Source organism: Triturus cristatus, chromosome 11, assembly GCF_964204655.1.
Source record: "Triturus cristatus chromosome 11, aTriCri1.1, whole genome shotgun sequence".
NCBI lineage: Eukaryota > Metazoa > Chordata > Amphibia > Caudata > Salamandridae > Triturus > Triturus cristatus.
This window is the reverse complement of record NC_140594.1, coordinates 357,596,926-357,612,703: the sequence shown is the minus strand read 5'-3', so window position 1 is coordinate 357,612,703 and position 15,778 is coordinate 357,596,926. Positions and strand designations below refer to the sequence as shown.

At 45.0% G+C, this 15,778-nt stretch overlaps 1 protein-coding gene across 1 annotated transcript in view; it reads left to right on the top strand.

Moving 5' to 3' along the window:
* Nucleotides 1-15,778, top strand: part of ZNRF3 (zinc and ring finger 3) — a 406,045-nt gene that overhangs the window by 306,520 nt on the left and 83,747 nt on the right. The window contains exons 4-5 of the mRNA XM_085633383.1: nt 5,852-5,983; nt 7,508-7,618. Coding sequence (XP_085489509.1) covers nt 5,852-5,983; nt 7,508-7,618 — 243 coding nt within the window. The remainder of the gene's footprint in view (nt 1-5,851; nt 5,984-7,507; nt 7,619-15,778) is intronic.

The window sequence follows — 15,778 nt, the reverse complement described above, 5'->3', positions numbered from 1 at the left end:
ACTACTTCACATTGGTCCTTATTGCAGATCCTCGCAGGCCATAATTAGCATTGCCATCCCTTCTAACAAAAGCAACTTAGTGGGGCTAAAAGCGATAAAGTGCAAAACCAATATATGAGACCTGGGAGTACCAGCCAGAATGCCCTGCAACAACCACACGCGATCTTCATGCCACGGGGGGCCACAGCGTTCCTGACTGGATCTTCCGTCTGATGAGCCATGCATGGCTTAAAAATGTGCATGCAAAGATTGGTCTGAGGTCTGACCTTAGAATGTGCAGGGCAGCCGGGTAGTTCCTTGTGGCCAGCTGCTGGCAAATCGGTTGTAGCCATTTTAGCCTCGGCATAGTGTATGCTTGACAGGCGAACATAACATGGGCAACGCTTTCTACCGGGGCCATGCAGCAAGGGCAGTCTTTTGGAGTAGGATTGCTTCGGTGCCATTTGGCTGTCGTCTCACAGACCGCAAGTGTACCAAACGTAAGGTGTATGTATAACAACCTGTCCCGAGGGGGCCTAGATTATGTCCAGATAAGGTTCTAACTATCTGGATAGTTTATGCAAATAACATTCTGCCGTTAGTCTCCCCAGGTTGAGTTTGCACGAATCCTGTTCCACCCATTCCCAGTATAGGCGTTTGATCTCTTCTTTCCTGGGTGGGTCCTGCTTATCCCACTGGGCTTGGACCGCCAGCGCTAACATCATTTTCTTGACGTTGGTTCTATCGATGTATTGGACACCTACTTGGGCCTTGGCTGATTAATGCACAGATATTCTTGTTAGACCTGAGCTGCATTGTAAATGTAGGACCCCTAAGGAAAGATCAGTGGTCAGCTAGTTAAGTGCCATCTATTAAGATGTGAAGGTCTTCCATAGAGCGGATCACCCTGTTAGCGTGGTGACCTTAGACTTGAAAGAGCAGTAGGGGTGACATCTTATGTCAAGTTCAAATTCCTATGCCTTCAGCACCAGGCACTATCAAATGGAGGGTGAGGACTTAAAGGTAACTCAGCAAAGCGGGCTATAATGGTGAATTTGGAATAAGCAAACCATGATACCAGCCTTGGGGAGAGCAGGGGAAATGTAAAGGGTACATAATTAGCGGTCCTGTTAATGTTGAAATTATTGAGAAGGCCTCCGGCAAAGTTTTAACAAGTACAAGGGCCCTCATTTATACACTGAATAACATCCTTGATGGAGAATGGGCTAAATCAGTATTGTTGTGAGAGGAGGCTGAAGCAATTAAGCATTTCTACTAGAGTACAAAGGTAGCTCGAGGGCGGTGAAGATTGAGAACTTCAAACTTGTAATGGCATTCAACAAGGGGCACAAGATAAGTACTCAACACTACAAGAGTACTCCTCCGTGTAGAAACCAGGATATGAAATAAAGGGGATAGAGGGCACAGTTGTTTGCAAGAAGTGGTAAAGCAAAAGGTCATGAATAGGTGGCACAACCTCCCAGCACAAACTGAATGGCCTTGTAAAGTTTTAGGACAGAAGACAAGACCAGATGTAGCCAGAAAGAGTCCATGGGTCTGACGGTCCTCATCCATCATCAAAACACAGTTTCCAGATTCCCTCACACCAGACACGTGGCATCATGGGAGAGCCGTGTGATCTCCTTCCATGGTGAAAAGTGTACGGCAAGCTAGTGTTAGACCGACCCTCCTTCCAGGGCTGCCTGGCCTCAGACCACTGCTAATGATGGTTTCTAGGCAAATATTTTCACCCGTGACTGCATGAAACTGCCTTCCTGCACAAGTGCACAATGCTGCCTTAGCGAAGAAGCATTGTAATCATTCAATTCTTTTGAATCAGTCCTGCATTCCTTGTAAACTTCCTATGTGCCCTAATTTCCTCTGCTGACCTGTTTCTGAGTTTATAAGGGCTCATTAGTTCATTTTCTCTTTACTTTGTGTAAGCATTTTCCTGGGCAATCAAACTGGAAGGTAAGAAAAAATGTGCCTCTCCCTTTCTATTTGCAAATATATTGGAAATCCTCGTATTTTTAACGATCTTTTTACTTCGTTTTTTAAATAAGAAAAAACAATAAAGGAGAACATAGAATTAGCAGCTGTACATTTTTACATTTGTGGGCGCCATTTTGTTTTGGTGGGGGGGGGGCCCTTTCCAGGTAATGCAAATACATTAAGGTAGTGATACGAGATGTAGTCGAATTCATGCCTTGCTAGAATGGCTCTTGATGTCGAGGGGAACCTTAATCCGGATCCTCATGGAACAAACTGGATTTAGTGTTTAAGCCTCTAAGTAAGTGCCATGTTGCCCAAACTTGCTCCCTCTTACGCGGACAACCCCTCCTCGACTATATTGATTTTGGATTTGTCATGCACCAATCCATGGGAAATCCTCATTGTTGTTTCAGTGTCTTGATAAATTCAGAGTTATATCACATATGTATTATTAGTGTGTTATATGGAGAATCCCAGTTTTTCATGCTACTTTCCTGGAACTTTCCCCGCATCCCTCTACCCTTATGCTGCCCTTTCTCAAAATCCTTTTTCTGTCCCTCCCTTGAATAAATAAGGGTCAGTCTAACTGGGTAACAACCTAATTTCAACAAGAACTTTGGTGACTCATACTGTGCATTTCATTATTTACGGGACGCGGGCGCCAGCATTGCCACCAACTGTGCATTCAGCCAGTGACATTGATGGTCTGTAATCCCTTTATTTCAATTGTCTATTGACACACATTGCCTTTCGTGAGCAGTATACACTTTATTCGATTTTAAAATTTGAAATCATATAAGTAAAATATTCCATGACAGTTGTATTTCATAACCATATCCAATACCCTCTGAATACTATATCGATTAATTAAAACATAAAAGCAAAAGCTGGTAAAATTCAGTGTGTACTATCCACCCAACTCCTTCCTAATATATAGCATGCCAGACCGAAATCGCTATTCTAAGACAAACTTCCTCTGAATGTAGATATTGATAAAACATTTTTTTAAAGATGTCTTCCAGTGTCTTAGATGATTTTTCTCTAGCATAAGTTTGAGTAAGTTCATTCCAGTCATGTCAAAAAACAACAGTAAAACGTAAAATGCAGCATCCTTTGCGTGGAGGTTTTATCACATGGCCATTTCTCTAAAACTCTCAGCCAATAGTTTTTGGTGTGGAAAGGTTGCGATTCGAAACACCACATTCAATATGAATCGTGTTAATAGATATGTTTCCTGGCTACCCTCTATATGGGCCAGGTAAGGTTGCAAACCTTCGTCTACTGAAAGGGTGGAATATGACATGAATGTAACTTTGTGTCTGTTGGCCAGAGATCTTTCCTCATCAAAATGCTGTCGATGCTAGTTATTTGGATCCACCCTTTCCATCTCTGCCAAAGTTCTCGGGTTATCAAAAAGGTGAGGGTGTTCCAGCTTGTCACACAAGGTTTTAATATAATTGAGCCTCAGTTTGTGACCGGCCCGATCAAAGGGATAGTTAGTCCTGTATTATCATTTTGTACAAGTGTGCTTCAGGGTGAACCCAAACCTTGTGTCACAAAAGGAGAGATTGCAGTCTGATGGTATCTTCAACAAAGGATACACCCAGTTCACTCTGGCACAGAGCAGACAAACAGCTAGAGGGGACAGACAGTCTTAAGGCACACATTTCCTGACTGCTTTAACCTATTTATGTTCATATGCCCCCATAGGTCGCCACAGATATTCATTTGCCTCGATAGATGGTACATAATTCCCTCAGAGGTTTGGCTGATCACGTTGAAGTAGCAGAACTGAGTTATTGTACAGTTCCACAATTTGACACAGCTGTGCCCTACATTTGATTGTACCTCTATACTATAGTTATATTAATGTCTTTGCATAACTCAGAAATGTGATTAACTCCCTAATGTAGATGCAAAAGCGACTAGGGGGTGGTGGCCTTTACAAATGTATAATTTCTTACGATTGTCTGTTGATTCCAGGCACCTACTGAATCCAAGAGTACCCCCAAATAAGAGAATGCCCTTGTCTGCCCTAATTGTATATCTTTAACACTATAGTGGCATGTGACCTTATTGGATCCACAGGTCATAATAAAGAATTTAGAGAGATTAACCTTTAGATCCAGGTCACCCATAATTAACTCAAAGGTGTCTAATAATGTTTGAAGGACTCTTGGAGTACGAGCCATTAGGACCGCATCCTCCGCATAAAGGAGGGCCGGATGGGACAATGCCTAACCTGGGTAATGTCCCTGCACCTTTGCACCTTTGCAAAACACCCTCTGTAAGTTCGGTAAACACAGAGGTCTTATGCCTTAAAGAGTGATACCCAGTAATCAAAACGATAAATTGAGTTTTTTTATTGTTGTTAATCCAAGATTCTTTCATAAGCCAGAATGTGTCTCATGACATGTCAGGGCCAAAAGATATATATACTTCACTATTGCACTACGGCCATCTTTAACATTTTTCAGGTTAAGGGAAAGAAATGACAATCTTGATCCTAAATATTTTGGACAGATACATTTTGGATTTTAGTGGAAATGATAATGGGTAGACCCCCTGGTGAAATCAAGCAATCGGTCATCGTACCGAAAGTGTGGAGTTAATAGTCATCCCACTATCATTTCTACTAAAATACGGAACATATCTGTATGTGTTTATCAAAATTGCATACAAGAGTATAGGGTTATCTTTTTTGAGGTCAGTGTCATTAGAGAGCCTCTGTTCCCCCTCTCCTTTTCTCAGCAAACCCTATGTAAATTATTGAAGTAGATTGGGAAGAGGAAGGGCTATTCACAACCTCTAATTTCTTGGTTGTAAAGACATTGTTAAACAAATTCACCACTGCCAAATGATTGTCTCTTGGGCTCTGTAGTCCAAATATTTGGTTAAAGGGTCTACCCTCTGTATACATAAATGTTCTGCCATGTATAGGGGTTGAGACCTGGATAAACAATCCCCTTTTTGCCCTACCAGACTTTGAGTCAAGGGGGGGGGCAAATTGAATTTTTATACCAATCAATATGCACCTGTTCAATAGCCCAGGTTTCTTGAAAACAAAGGAGCAGATATTTCTTTGCAAATGGTCGCCAATATTGGGTGTTCAATTTATTTACTAAGCCTAGCACATTTCAATATAGAGGAGTCCCACTTCCTTTCATGGGGTACAACAAACACCTGCTCCCGATGTACCAATTCCAGTCATTGGAATAAAATTTGCCTCACCTTGTTCCAATTCGTAGGTTGATATTAATGTGCCCTCAACCTCTTGCATACTGGCAACTGAATCTATTTCCATAGAGGGTTGTGTATCATTTACTGTAGCTGTAGGAGGGTTGCAACCTATATCAGAGTGCCCACAAATATCAACAAATTCTGGAGGCGTTGCAGTCCATCATGACACCAATGGCCTATACTGTGTGTGCCATCATTGAAGTTGTTGGCCTCTATTGACACTTCTTATCCTAAACTGACCATTTGTACAGTACCCTACACATTTGACCTAGGTGGCTCATCCTGTCCATTTCACCTTTAACGTGAAGGCCTTTAGTGAGTATCTAATCATCGTTAACCGACTCTATTGAAAATCCCCACATTGGCGCACATGCACAATACTGTGAGTTTAACCCATAACCACCTTTGACAGTTAAAGAGACCGCGTCATATCGGCACAAATGGTTCACAACTTTTATTTAAGTATGTACACTGATCACTTATATGGTGGCCTGCAAACTTCACATAGATTATCCACACTGCCTAGCTAACCATTAACACAGATGATCTGTAGGCGGAGCTGAAGCTCTTACAATAAAGTATGCATATGGCTTGGTTCTGCTGATTTTCAGATTTTATTTCTTGCATTCTTAATTTGCAGCTGAATCAGGGCTTGGAGGATCCACTGAAGAGGCCAGTTGTGTACGTGAAAGGGACAGATGCCGTCAAGCTGATGAACATAGTTAACAAACAGAAAATGGCACGGGCGCGGATCCAGCACCGCCCGCCGCGGGTGAGGGATGTAGGAAGATGGAGGCAGTTCATGTGTAATCCTGAAGCCTCTTTATCCCATTTCGCATATACTAAAGTTTAATCTCTTGTGAGCTGGTCGTGGATGGTTTGAATATTGGCAGGCTGGGTTAAGCCATTCATTACCGGTCTAAAATGCAGATGAATTCCGAACCTCCTCAAGGCCCTTGCTTAAACTAGAATAACATGTTCCTAATGATGTGAGACTCCTTTGAAATATAAGAGGGGTTCACCAAGTGGGGCATCACTAAAGTGAATGTAGACATTGATGAGAGAGTGATGCCTTCTAAGAATGTATGTTGCAGATGTTCCTTTTAAAGTGTAGAAGATCTCGGTGTGTGCGATCGTTATGTGAGGCTCACTCATATCGCTGGCCTTGTTCTCTCAAGTTTATACTTTGTTTTATCTGCTGGCATCATCACCTCTGCACCACTGTTGATGAACCTATCTAATCATAAGAGTTGTTGACAGCTTGCTTTTTATCACCCTTTTGGTTGGTGGCTCATTTTCTTCACTTGAGATGTTTGGACCTCACGCTCTACATCTCTGTCTGGGTTTGTGGTAGCACCCTCTGGGCCTTGGTGGCAGCTCCCTCTGTACTGGATCTATTGCCCAATTTGCCTCTGCTTTGTTCGCATCTACTCTACCCCAGGGTTGGTAGTAGCAGCATCTCTGACAAAAGGTTTGTTTGCACTCTATCATAAGGGTGATTGTCAGCCATGTCACTCATTGGTCGAGCACCCATCAAAATCTGAGAGCTGATGAATAAAGCCAGTGCACTGATGCCTCCCTCATCAGTCACTTTCTTTAGGTTGTCTGAGGGAACGGTGATCTCACTCCATACACCACTCAAAATGAAATACACCTCTAGCAAAACATGCCCCTCCATTCTCAGACTGGTTTTGAGATAATGTTCTAAAAGTGTTAAAAGTTTCTTGTTTTACAACAAAAGACCTGTTTGATTCAGAGGTTATTGGATTCCTCGTGGGGTTCATCAGATCAAGAAAAGCTTTTAATTTTTTTTATTTTTTATTGTGAGTAGCAACAGTATTACTGCTTTTTTCTGAAAATGTTTGCAAGAGGGCCGAGTTTAGTGAGTCAATAACAGCTATGAGCTGTAGAGCCCATGCATTTTGGAAAACATTGGTAGGACAAGCTTCAGGCAGATTGTTTGATTTTTATTCTTTTGGCAAGCTATCTTGGTGAGTGAGGGTAGGAGGCACGGCTGTTAGACTGATATGAAATGGGATTGGGTGGGTGAGTTTGAATGAAGCATAGGTGGTTGAGCAATAGCTTTGGGGATCAGTGGTTGAGCGAATGCTGATCATCAACAGGGGTGGTGGCTGGAAATGTGCAATGATAGTTGAGCGATTGCATGACTGTTTGTAGAATTGACTCATTGGTGGCTTTGGGCATGGCTGTGTGAGTGAAGAGACAACAAGTGAGTTGGTGTTTCAGGTGCTGGGAGACTAAAGTAATTTGTTTTCATCTTTGTCTTTGTTTCAAGCAACCCACGGAGTACTTCGACATGGGCATCTTCTTGGCTTTCTTCGTTGTCGTCTCCCTTGTCTGCCTCATCCTTCTCATTAAGATCAAGCTCAAACAGCGACAGAGCCAGGTATGAGTCACCTGTTCACATTGATCACCTTTGGAGAAGACATTGAGACATGAGGTGAGGAAGGAATGAACACAGGAAGGAGGTGGAAAGCACGACAGTTGGCTAGACAGTAGTTGGAGAGGGATGGGAGGGGTCACCTAATCTCTAGCACCCACTACTTGAGAGGATTGCGTTTTGTGAATATCATCGTTGGGGCTAAATTGTTAGTCTTGTACTAGCAGCAGGATAACAGGCTTGACTCCTTTCAACAAACTGGTTTAGTTTGTTTTTATGAGAGGGTATGGTACAGTTTATAAAAACATTAAAACTTAGCTGTATACATATTGGTACCATCACTTATTCCTCAGAATCCCGAAAATCCAGCCTAACTGATAAAATGTATTTTGTGGTGGGTTGTATGATATAATCTGTTCTTTATTAAAAAATGGAAGTTTATACAGAGAGCCCTAAAGTATGTCAGTTACATGGGGAAAAAAGCATTTAATATACAACCGAGGGAGCAGCATTCGTAAAGCTTGGTTACTGAAAACACATACATAGAGGGCCATACGTAATCCTTGCAATCACTGTTGCCCTTACCCCATCACACTTTGTAGAATGAGGTTCTGCATCCCATGCTAGCATACCCCCTTTCATTCCTTGGAAGGGCTGCCCTCAGGGGGCACACTGACAGAAGTAGCTATAATAACAGTGCCCCGGAGGTGCACAAAGTGGGAACAGACGCCCGCTGTGCCCTCAGGGCACTTCTGTAATATCGCCTGTGTTCCTGTAAGGTGTGAGCTGTTACCTTATAGAGCCCCTGACAGGAGTCTATGGGCATGCATTTATCTCCTAATCTGGCGCTTCTCCCTTGTGATGACGGCCTTCATGGAAGACCGAGTTTCTTGGTGATGTGTGTCCAAAAAGAGCTTTTTTTTTTGTGTAAATTTTCTGTCATTTCTCGTGAGGTCCAAGCATTGTCGGGCGCATATTTAAATAGAACTTGGTTGCTTTATTTGCCTTCATTTTAGTTTCCCTCTAGCCAGGCTATTCATGCATTTTGCTTAAGACTATTGCTAATTATACTTGGAGTACATTCTGTGGAAATTCTTTTAAAAAGTGTGTGTGTGTATATATATATATATATATATATATATATGTATATGTTACCTACTGGCGGTCGCCAGTAGGTAGTTATAGTTAGGACCTAGTTGCCATAGGAAAAGCGTTATTTTGTTTTCCCAATAACTTTGGTGCCAATTGACGAATCTTCGCGAAATTTTCAAAACTAGTGATCAACTCCGGTCAGCTCCTGTCTTGAAAGTTTCGGGGTGATTCGTCAAGCGGGGCGAAGAAAAAAGGGGGTCCCAAAACTCGTTTTTCCCATGTTAATTTCCATAGGAAACTTTAGGCAAAGCAAACAGTCACAAGAAAACAGTGAAACACAGTGAAAAAACAAGAAAAGGGGGCAGGGTAGAAACACCCTGACCCCCTAGGCCTGCTCAATGACAAGGACACCCAGGGCCAAAAAAAAGCATTTTTTAAAAATAATTTCTGTGGAAATCGCGTTGGGGTCACGAATCCCGCCGAAATTATATATGAACCTATAACTGAAAATAAAATCTAAAAACTGCAAAATACCCCAGACATGAGTGCGGCCCGATTCTTCCTTCCCATGCTGGAGGGAATTGTGGTGGATTTATAACGGCTTGGCTCTGCAGTGGGACATCGCACCGTGAGAGAGCGCTGGCATTATCCAACGTAAGGAGCGTGCGTGTGTGTGTGTGTGTGTGTGTGTGTGTGTGTGTGTGTGTATTCCCCATGTACAAGGAGCCTCCGACCCTACAGGGCGGCCTCTTTAAAACAGCAAGCATGGGGCAGCCCTCCATCGTCATCATCCAGACAAACACACAGAGGCCCTTTTCTGGAAGCAGAGCTTTAATCACAGCGGTTTGGAGCAGCACACTGATTTCATCCCTAACGCGTTTCGGCAACAGCCTTGGTCACAGGTAGGAAACAGATTAAAAAGCAAAGTGCATTGTGTCTGCTCTTTTATGTTAAAAAGTCACATGACCAACAGTTAAGAATACAAGTCCCATAATGCTCTGTACTGCTGCATATTCACATGGAATCACAGTGGATCTTGTTATTTCTCAATAAATCGGCTTCTTGTTTGAGCATCTCACCCTCTTTCGGCCTCTCATCGCTGCACAACCTCCCTGAGCGCAAACCTTTTACCTTGCATTTCTCGCCTCTCGCAGTCTATCGTCCCCTACTGGACAACTCCTGTCTCTGCACTTTTTCACGCTCCCTCGGCCTGACATAGCTCGCAGGCATCTTCCTCGTGAGGCAGTCATGCATGGGAGATAACTTGTCTCCGGCCTTTTTCTTTGCACCCCTGTTACTACTAGAGTCTGTCAATTCCTTTACAGATCTTTCCGAAGAAGCCCCTCTCAGACTTTCCCCACTTTTTTTTCTGCTTGCAGGGCCCCTCTAAGATTCCCCTCCTGTTTGTCTGCTACCAGGGATCATCTCAGCCCCCTGGCCCCCTGTTTGTCTGCTTCCAGAGACCCTTTCGACCCCACCGTGGCTTGTGTTTTCTCACACCCTCTTTACTATTTGATAAAGATATCGTCGGACACCTGCATTGATATCTTGATGACATGCCACAGCATGTTGTGTAGTGCCCACAACACCCAGGGGCTAGCGGGAGCTCGTGCGCTGGGGGGTGGGGGGATTTAAGTAATTACATCTGATATCTTGGTGCTACTCAGCGCGTGGGGGCACTCCATCGGTGTGCAGGGTGAGAACCGCCGAGATTGGAATCTGTGCCTTGACCCGTACACTCCGCTCTCTGCCATGGGGCTCAGCCCACCGAGCTGTCTTAAGCCACTACTTCTCTCAGTGGCATGTTTTCGGGGGGTGTCTGCACCCCACAGATGAGATTCCCTCCGGTTTCATCCATTTATCATTATTAACACCCACTTGGCATTTTACTGTACTCAGGCCCAAGCAGGTGCATGCCTAGGTCTCACCGGCACACGGGGGGCAAATCCTGCGGTCTTGAGATCCCTGTCACCCGGGCCTCCTGCTGCATGTGACAGTGTTGCTCTTTCTTTAAGGGATCCCTCTTTGATCATTCGGTTTCCCCTTCTCTCCCCTCCTGTTTCAGTATCCCTACGCATTGATTTATTAATATATAACAATATGTTCGAGGCATATGAGCTGCAGATCACACACTTAGCATTAGATAGCCATCTGGTGTTGGGCTCGGATGCTTGCACCTTGTTGTTGTCTTGGAAGAAGTCTTTGTAGTCACGAGATAGGTGACTCCGCCCTTGGACGATAGTGCGCATGGGCATCGACTCCATCCTCAGATTGTTTTTTCCGCCATTGGGTTTGGATGCAACTTTTGCGCTCCAGTTCGAAACTTACCTTTCAAACTTTTTCGACACGCACAACTTCATCAAATTCTTCCGATTGACTTCGACATGGAAATCTTCGCGCCATTCGACGCTTCGATTCCAGTCGTCGACGTGGGCCGCTGGGCCTATCGACGCAGTAGGGCCTACAGCTCATGGAAAGGATGCCGTTCAAAAAATGGCCAAAGTGTGGAGCGAAGTTTCCACACAGTGACCATCATAAGGTCTGCAACCTCTGCCTCTCGCCAGAACACGACGAGTCCAGCTGCCGAGCCTGCGCCTCTTTTCGATCAAAAAAGACTATTCGAGATCGTCGGGCTCGAAGACACATCATGGCGCAGAGATCAGCTCCGGAATCAGATGTCATCTTCGAGGGTCCGGATGTCCCAGAAGAAGATTCCGAAGATCTGGAAATCGTGTGAGAGGCGGAAGACTCGGACGACCTCATCACTCCTGGTCAACGAGTGAGTACTACTGCCCCTACCCCAACCCCACCACCGAAACAGAAGGCACTGGTCAAGACTTCGCCTGTTGGCCCCGGTCGCGACCGAAAACACACTTCAGAAGCCCCGCCCCCGGGCCCGGCTCCAAAGAAAAAAGCCCAGCCTTCCGGTAGCTCGGGACCGAGCAAACTGCTTGTAATAGTCCCACTGGCACCTTCGGCACCAAAACCGAAAGAACACTCTGCTCTGAAATCGGCTCCGACTTCTTCAACGCCCAAAGACAAACCGGCCCGAACACCTCGAGGTCCGTAGATAAACCGGCTTCAAACACTTCTAAGCCTAAGGATCACACCTCTGCTCCGCAACCAAAACCTTCGGAACCAAAAAACAAGCCTTAGGATTCTACCACACCTCCTAAGGCCATAGAGCAAAAAACTCAACAAAACCCCGCTCCAAACCAAAAAAATCAGTGCCAAAAGTGGTTGTCGAGGAAGAGGAACTCTTTCATCCATATCCTGTCGATTCGAGACAGAAAAAAATCTACATTATTCCTAAAACAGGACATGTCGCAGCCGTGCCATGCAAGAAGAGGAAGTTAGACACAGCACACGCCCCTCCAGTGCCTGTCAAGAAGGACTCTGCTACATCACCTATGCCTCCTTCTCCTGTACTTCCTTCTAACCACCTTCCTCTCCCTAAACCTGTTACACCACCTCTGCCTGTAACTTCTCCACCACATACACCACCACCAGATGTTTATGATGATGACCTAGGGGTGGGGGGAGACCCCAATGATCCGTTCACGGATCCAGATGACCCACCACAGGACGATTGGAATTACCCAATAGATCTACCAGACCTCCCAAGCCCCCAGCCATACCCAACAAAACCATCTCCCCCAGATGATAACATTGGTTTTGGACAGTTGATCAATAGGGCTGCCGTTTTTCATGGTGTGACAATGCACGCAGGCACAGCTGAGGAGGATTTCCTTTTAGATACATTTGAACAGTTCCAAAAACTGTACAAATATTACCAATGATCAAAGGGGTCATTAAACATACCCCTGACTTATTCAAAGATCCCATACAAGCCAGGATTCTTAATCCTTGGATCAATTAAAAATATAAACCTGCCCCTGCGTACAACAAAGGACCGCTGCCTCTGGATTCACTAGTAGTTTCCAACGCCAGGAAGCGCGCCAATTTACAAACCTCTGGGGATGCACCACCCCAGGATAAAGAATCCAAATTAATAGACGCATCTGGCAAAAGAGTAGCTGCGGAGGCGGCCAATCTATGGTGCATAGCCAACACTCAAGCACTGCTGGCTAGATATGATAGGGCCCATTATGACCAGCTGGAAACCCTATTACAGCATTTGCCGGACCAATATAAAACTCAGGCAAACGATTTAATCCAAGAGGGCAAACTAATAACAAATGCCTCAATTAAATGTGCCCATGATGCAGCAGCCACTGCCTCTAGGTCCATTAATACCAGTGTATTGCTCAGACGACATGCCTGGCTACGCATTTCAGGCTTTAAACAAAAGGTCCAGACAACCATTCTAAACCAGCCGTTCAATCAACAACAACTTTTTGGACCGGCTGTAGACACTGCTCTTGAAAAGATGAAGAAAGACACAGAGAATGCAAAGTCCATGGGAGCATTACAGTCTCCGCAAATGCATGGCTCCTTTTGTCGCTCCTTTTATAGAGGAGCTTCCAAAAACATGGGCACAGATCCCTCATCTTCTTTTAAAAACACAACCCAAACAACCCCCAATAGAGGATTTTTTAGAGGAGGATACAGAGGGCATAACAATAGGGGGAGAGGCCGAGGTAACAACAACACTCGCACCCCACCTGCTCCTAAACAGCGACTTCCCTCCACTCCCCCCAGACCATTCCACTCCAGTCGGGGGAAGATTATCACAGTGCCTGCCTGTCTGGGAATCCATCACAACAGACAAGTGGATAAGACAAATTATCCAATATGGTTACTGCCTGGAATTTACAGAGCTACCCCCCCAAACATACCACCCAAGCAACGTCCAGTGTCCACAGAACAGCTGACACTTTTAAGACAGTAAGTTCTTTCGCTGCTTCAAAAGCAGGCAATAGAACAGGAGTTTATTCCCTGTAATTCCTAATCCCCAAAAAGGACGGGACCCTAAGGCCAATACTCGACCTCAGACCCCTCAATCTGTACATACTCAGATCATTTTCACATGATCACACTCCAACAAGTGCTTCCACTACTCCAACAACAAGACTTCCTTGCCACACTAGATCTCAAGGACGCCTTCTTCCACATTCCCATACATCCTGCTCACAGGAAGTATGATTGATTGATTGATTGATGTACTTATAGAGCGCAGCTATCACCCTACGGGCATCTTGGCGCTTGCATTGGGAACCCGTCCTGGTTTTTCCCTGTAAGATAACCCGTACTGGGCATCCCCAAGTTGAAAGCCAGGCATCCCGCCGCGGGGGGCCGTTGTGGAGATTAAGCAGGCTTGTTGCCCAGAGCTGCATAGTGTGAACTCATGCTTAGAGTGGGCACCGAAGCGAGAATTATCGAGTCCGTGGACAATTGGGCTCTGGACCCTGCCGCGTCGGGAATCGAACCCAGGTCCCGGGTCTGATCTCTGCTTCAGGGTATGCCTCCTCTAACCAGTGAGCTACACTTCTCCACAGTATCTAAGGTTTGTAGTGGACGGACAACACGATCAGTTCAAAGTCCTTCCATTCGGAGTCCCCACCGCTCCCAGAGTATTTACCAAATGTCTAGCAGTGGTAGCAGCACACCTAAGAAGACAACAAATCCATGTCTTCCCATATCTGGACAACTGGCTAATAAAAGCCAAATCATTCAACCACTGTGTTCAACACACTCATCAAACCATCCAAACACTGCACAACTTGGGGTTCACAATCAACTATACCAAGTCACAACTCCACCCCTCTCATGTATATCAATACCTAGGGGCCACAATAAATACTTCCACAGCTCTAGCATATCCCAGTCCAGCCAGGATAGCCAGTATACAAGATCTCATCAACAAATTTCAAGCGCAACACTCTCTCCCTGCCAGAGTGTTCATGCAACTCATAGGCATGATGGCATCTTGCATATTTATTGTACCTTATGCAAGACTTCAGATGCATCCCTTACAGGAATGTCTGGCACATCAGCGGAATCAGGCTCAGGGACAACTCTCAGATCTGGTGTTGGTGGACAGCCGCACACATTGCTCTCTGCAGTGGTGGAACACAACAAACGTATCCAAAGGGCGGCCATTTCAAGCCTGTTCCACAGATAGTACTAATAGATGCATCACTCACAGGATGGGGAGCACACCTCCTCAATCACACAACTCAAGGCAAATGGACCACTCAACAAAAAATGCTCCATATCAATCATCTGGTACTGCTAGCAATATTCCTAGCTTTAAAATCATTCCAAGTTCATGTACAAAACAAGGCTGTCCTAATCCGGACAGACAACATGACAGCCATGTATTACATATGGAAACAAGGTGGCACACATTCTCTACAGCTGTCTCAGCTAGCACAGAACATTTGGAGGTGGGCCATCCCACAAAACATACACCTGCTTGCAGAACACCTTCCAGGAGTTCACAATCAGATTGCAGATCTGTTAAGTCGACAGACATAACAGATTCACAAATGGGATCTACATCCGCAAGTTCTTCTACCATTTTTCCAAATGTGTGGCCAACCAGACATCTGTTTGCCACACACAAACGCAAAAAGCCCAACCTTCGCCGCCAGGTTTCCACACCCGCTGTCAAAGGGCAATGCGATATGGATGAACTAGTCAGGCAGATTTGCGTAAGCTTTTCCGCCATTCCCACTGATTCCACTAGTGGTACGCAATCTCCGACAACAATCTCTAAAAATGATCCTAGTGGCTCCCACATGGGCACGCCAAACGTGGTTCACAACACTGTTGGAACTCTCACTAGTCCCACACCATAAACTACGCCTCTCCCCATCACTACTAACGCAGAACCATGGTGAGGTAAGGCACCCCGATCCAACTCAAATGAATCTGGCGATCTGGCTCCTGAAGTCCTAGAATTCGGTTACCCTAACCTTCTACCGGACTGTATGAACATTATTAAAGAAGCCAGGCGCCCTACCACCAGAGCTTGCTATGCAGCAAAATGGAAGAGATTTACCATTTACTGCACTAACAATCGTATCGATCCACTGGATGCGTCCATCCAGAACATAGTTTGCTACTTACTACATTTGCAAAGATGTAATTTAGCATACTCATCCATAG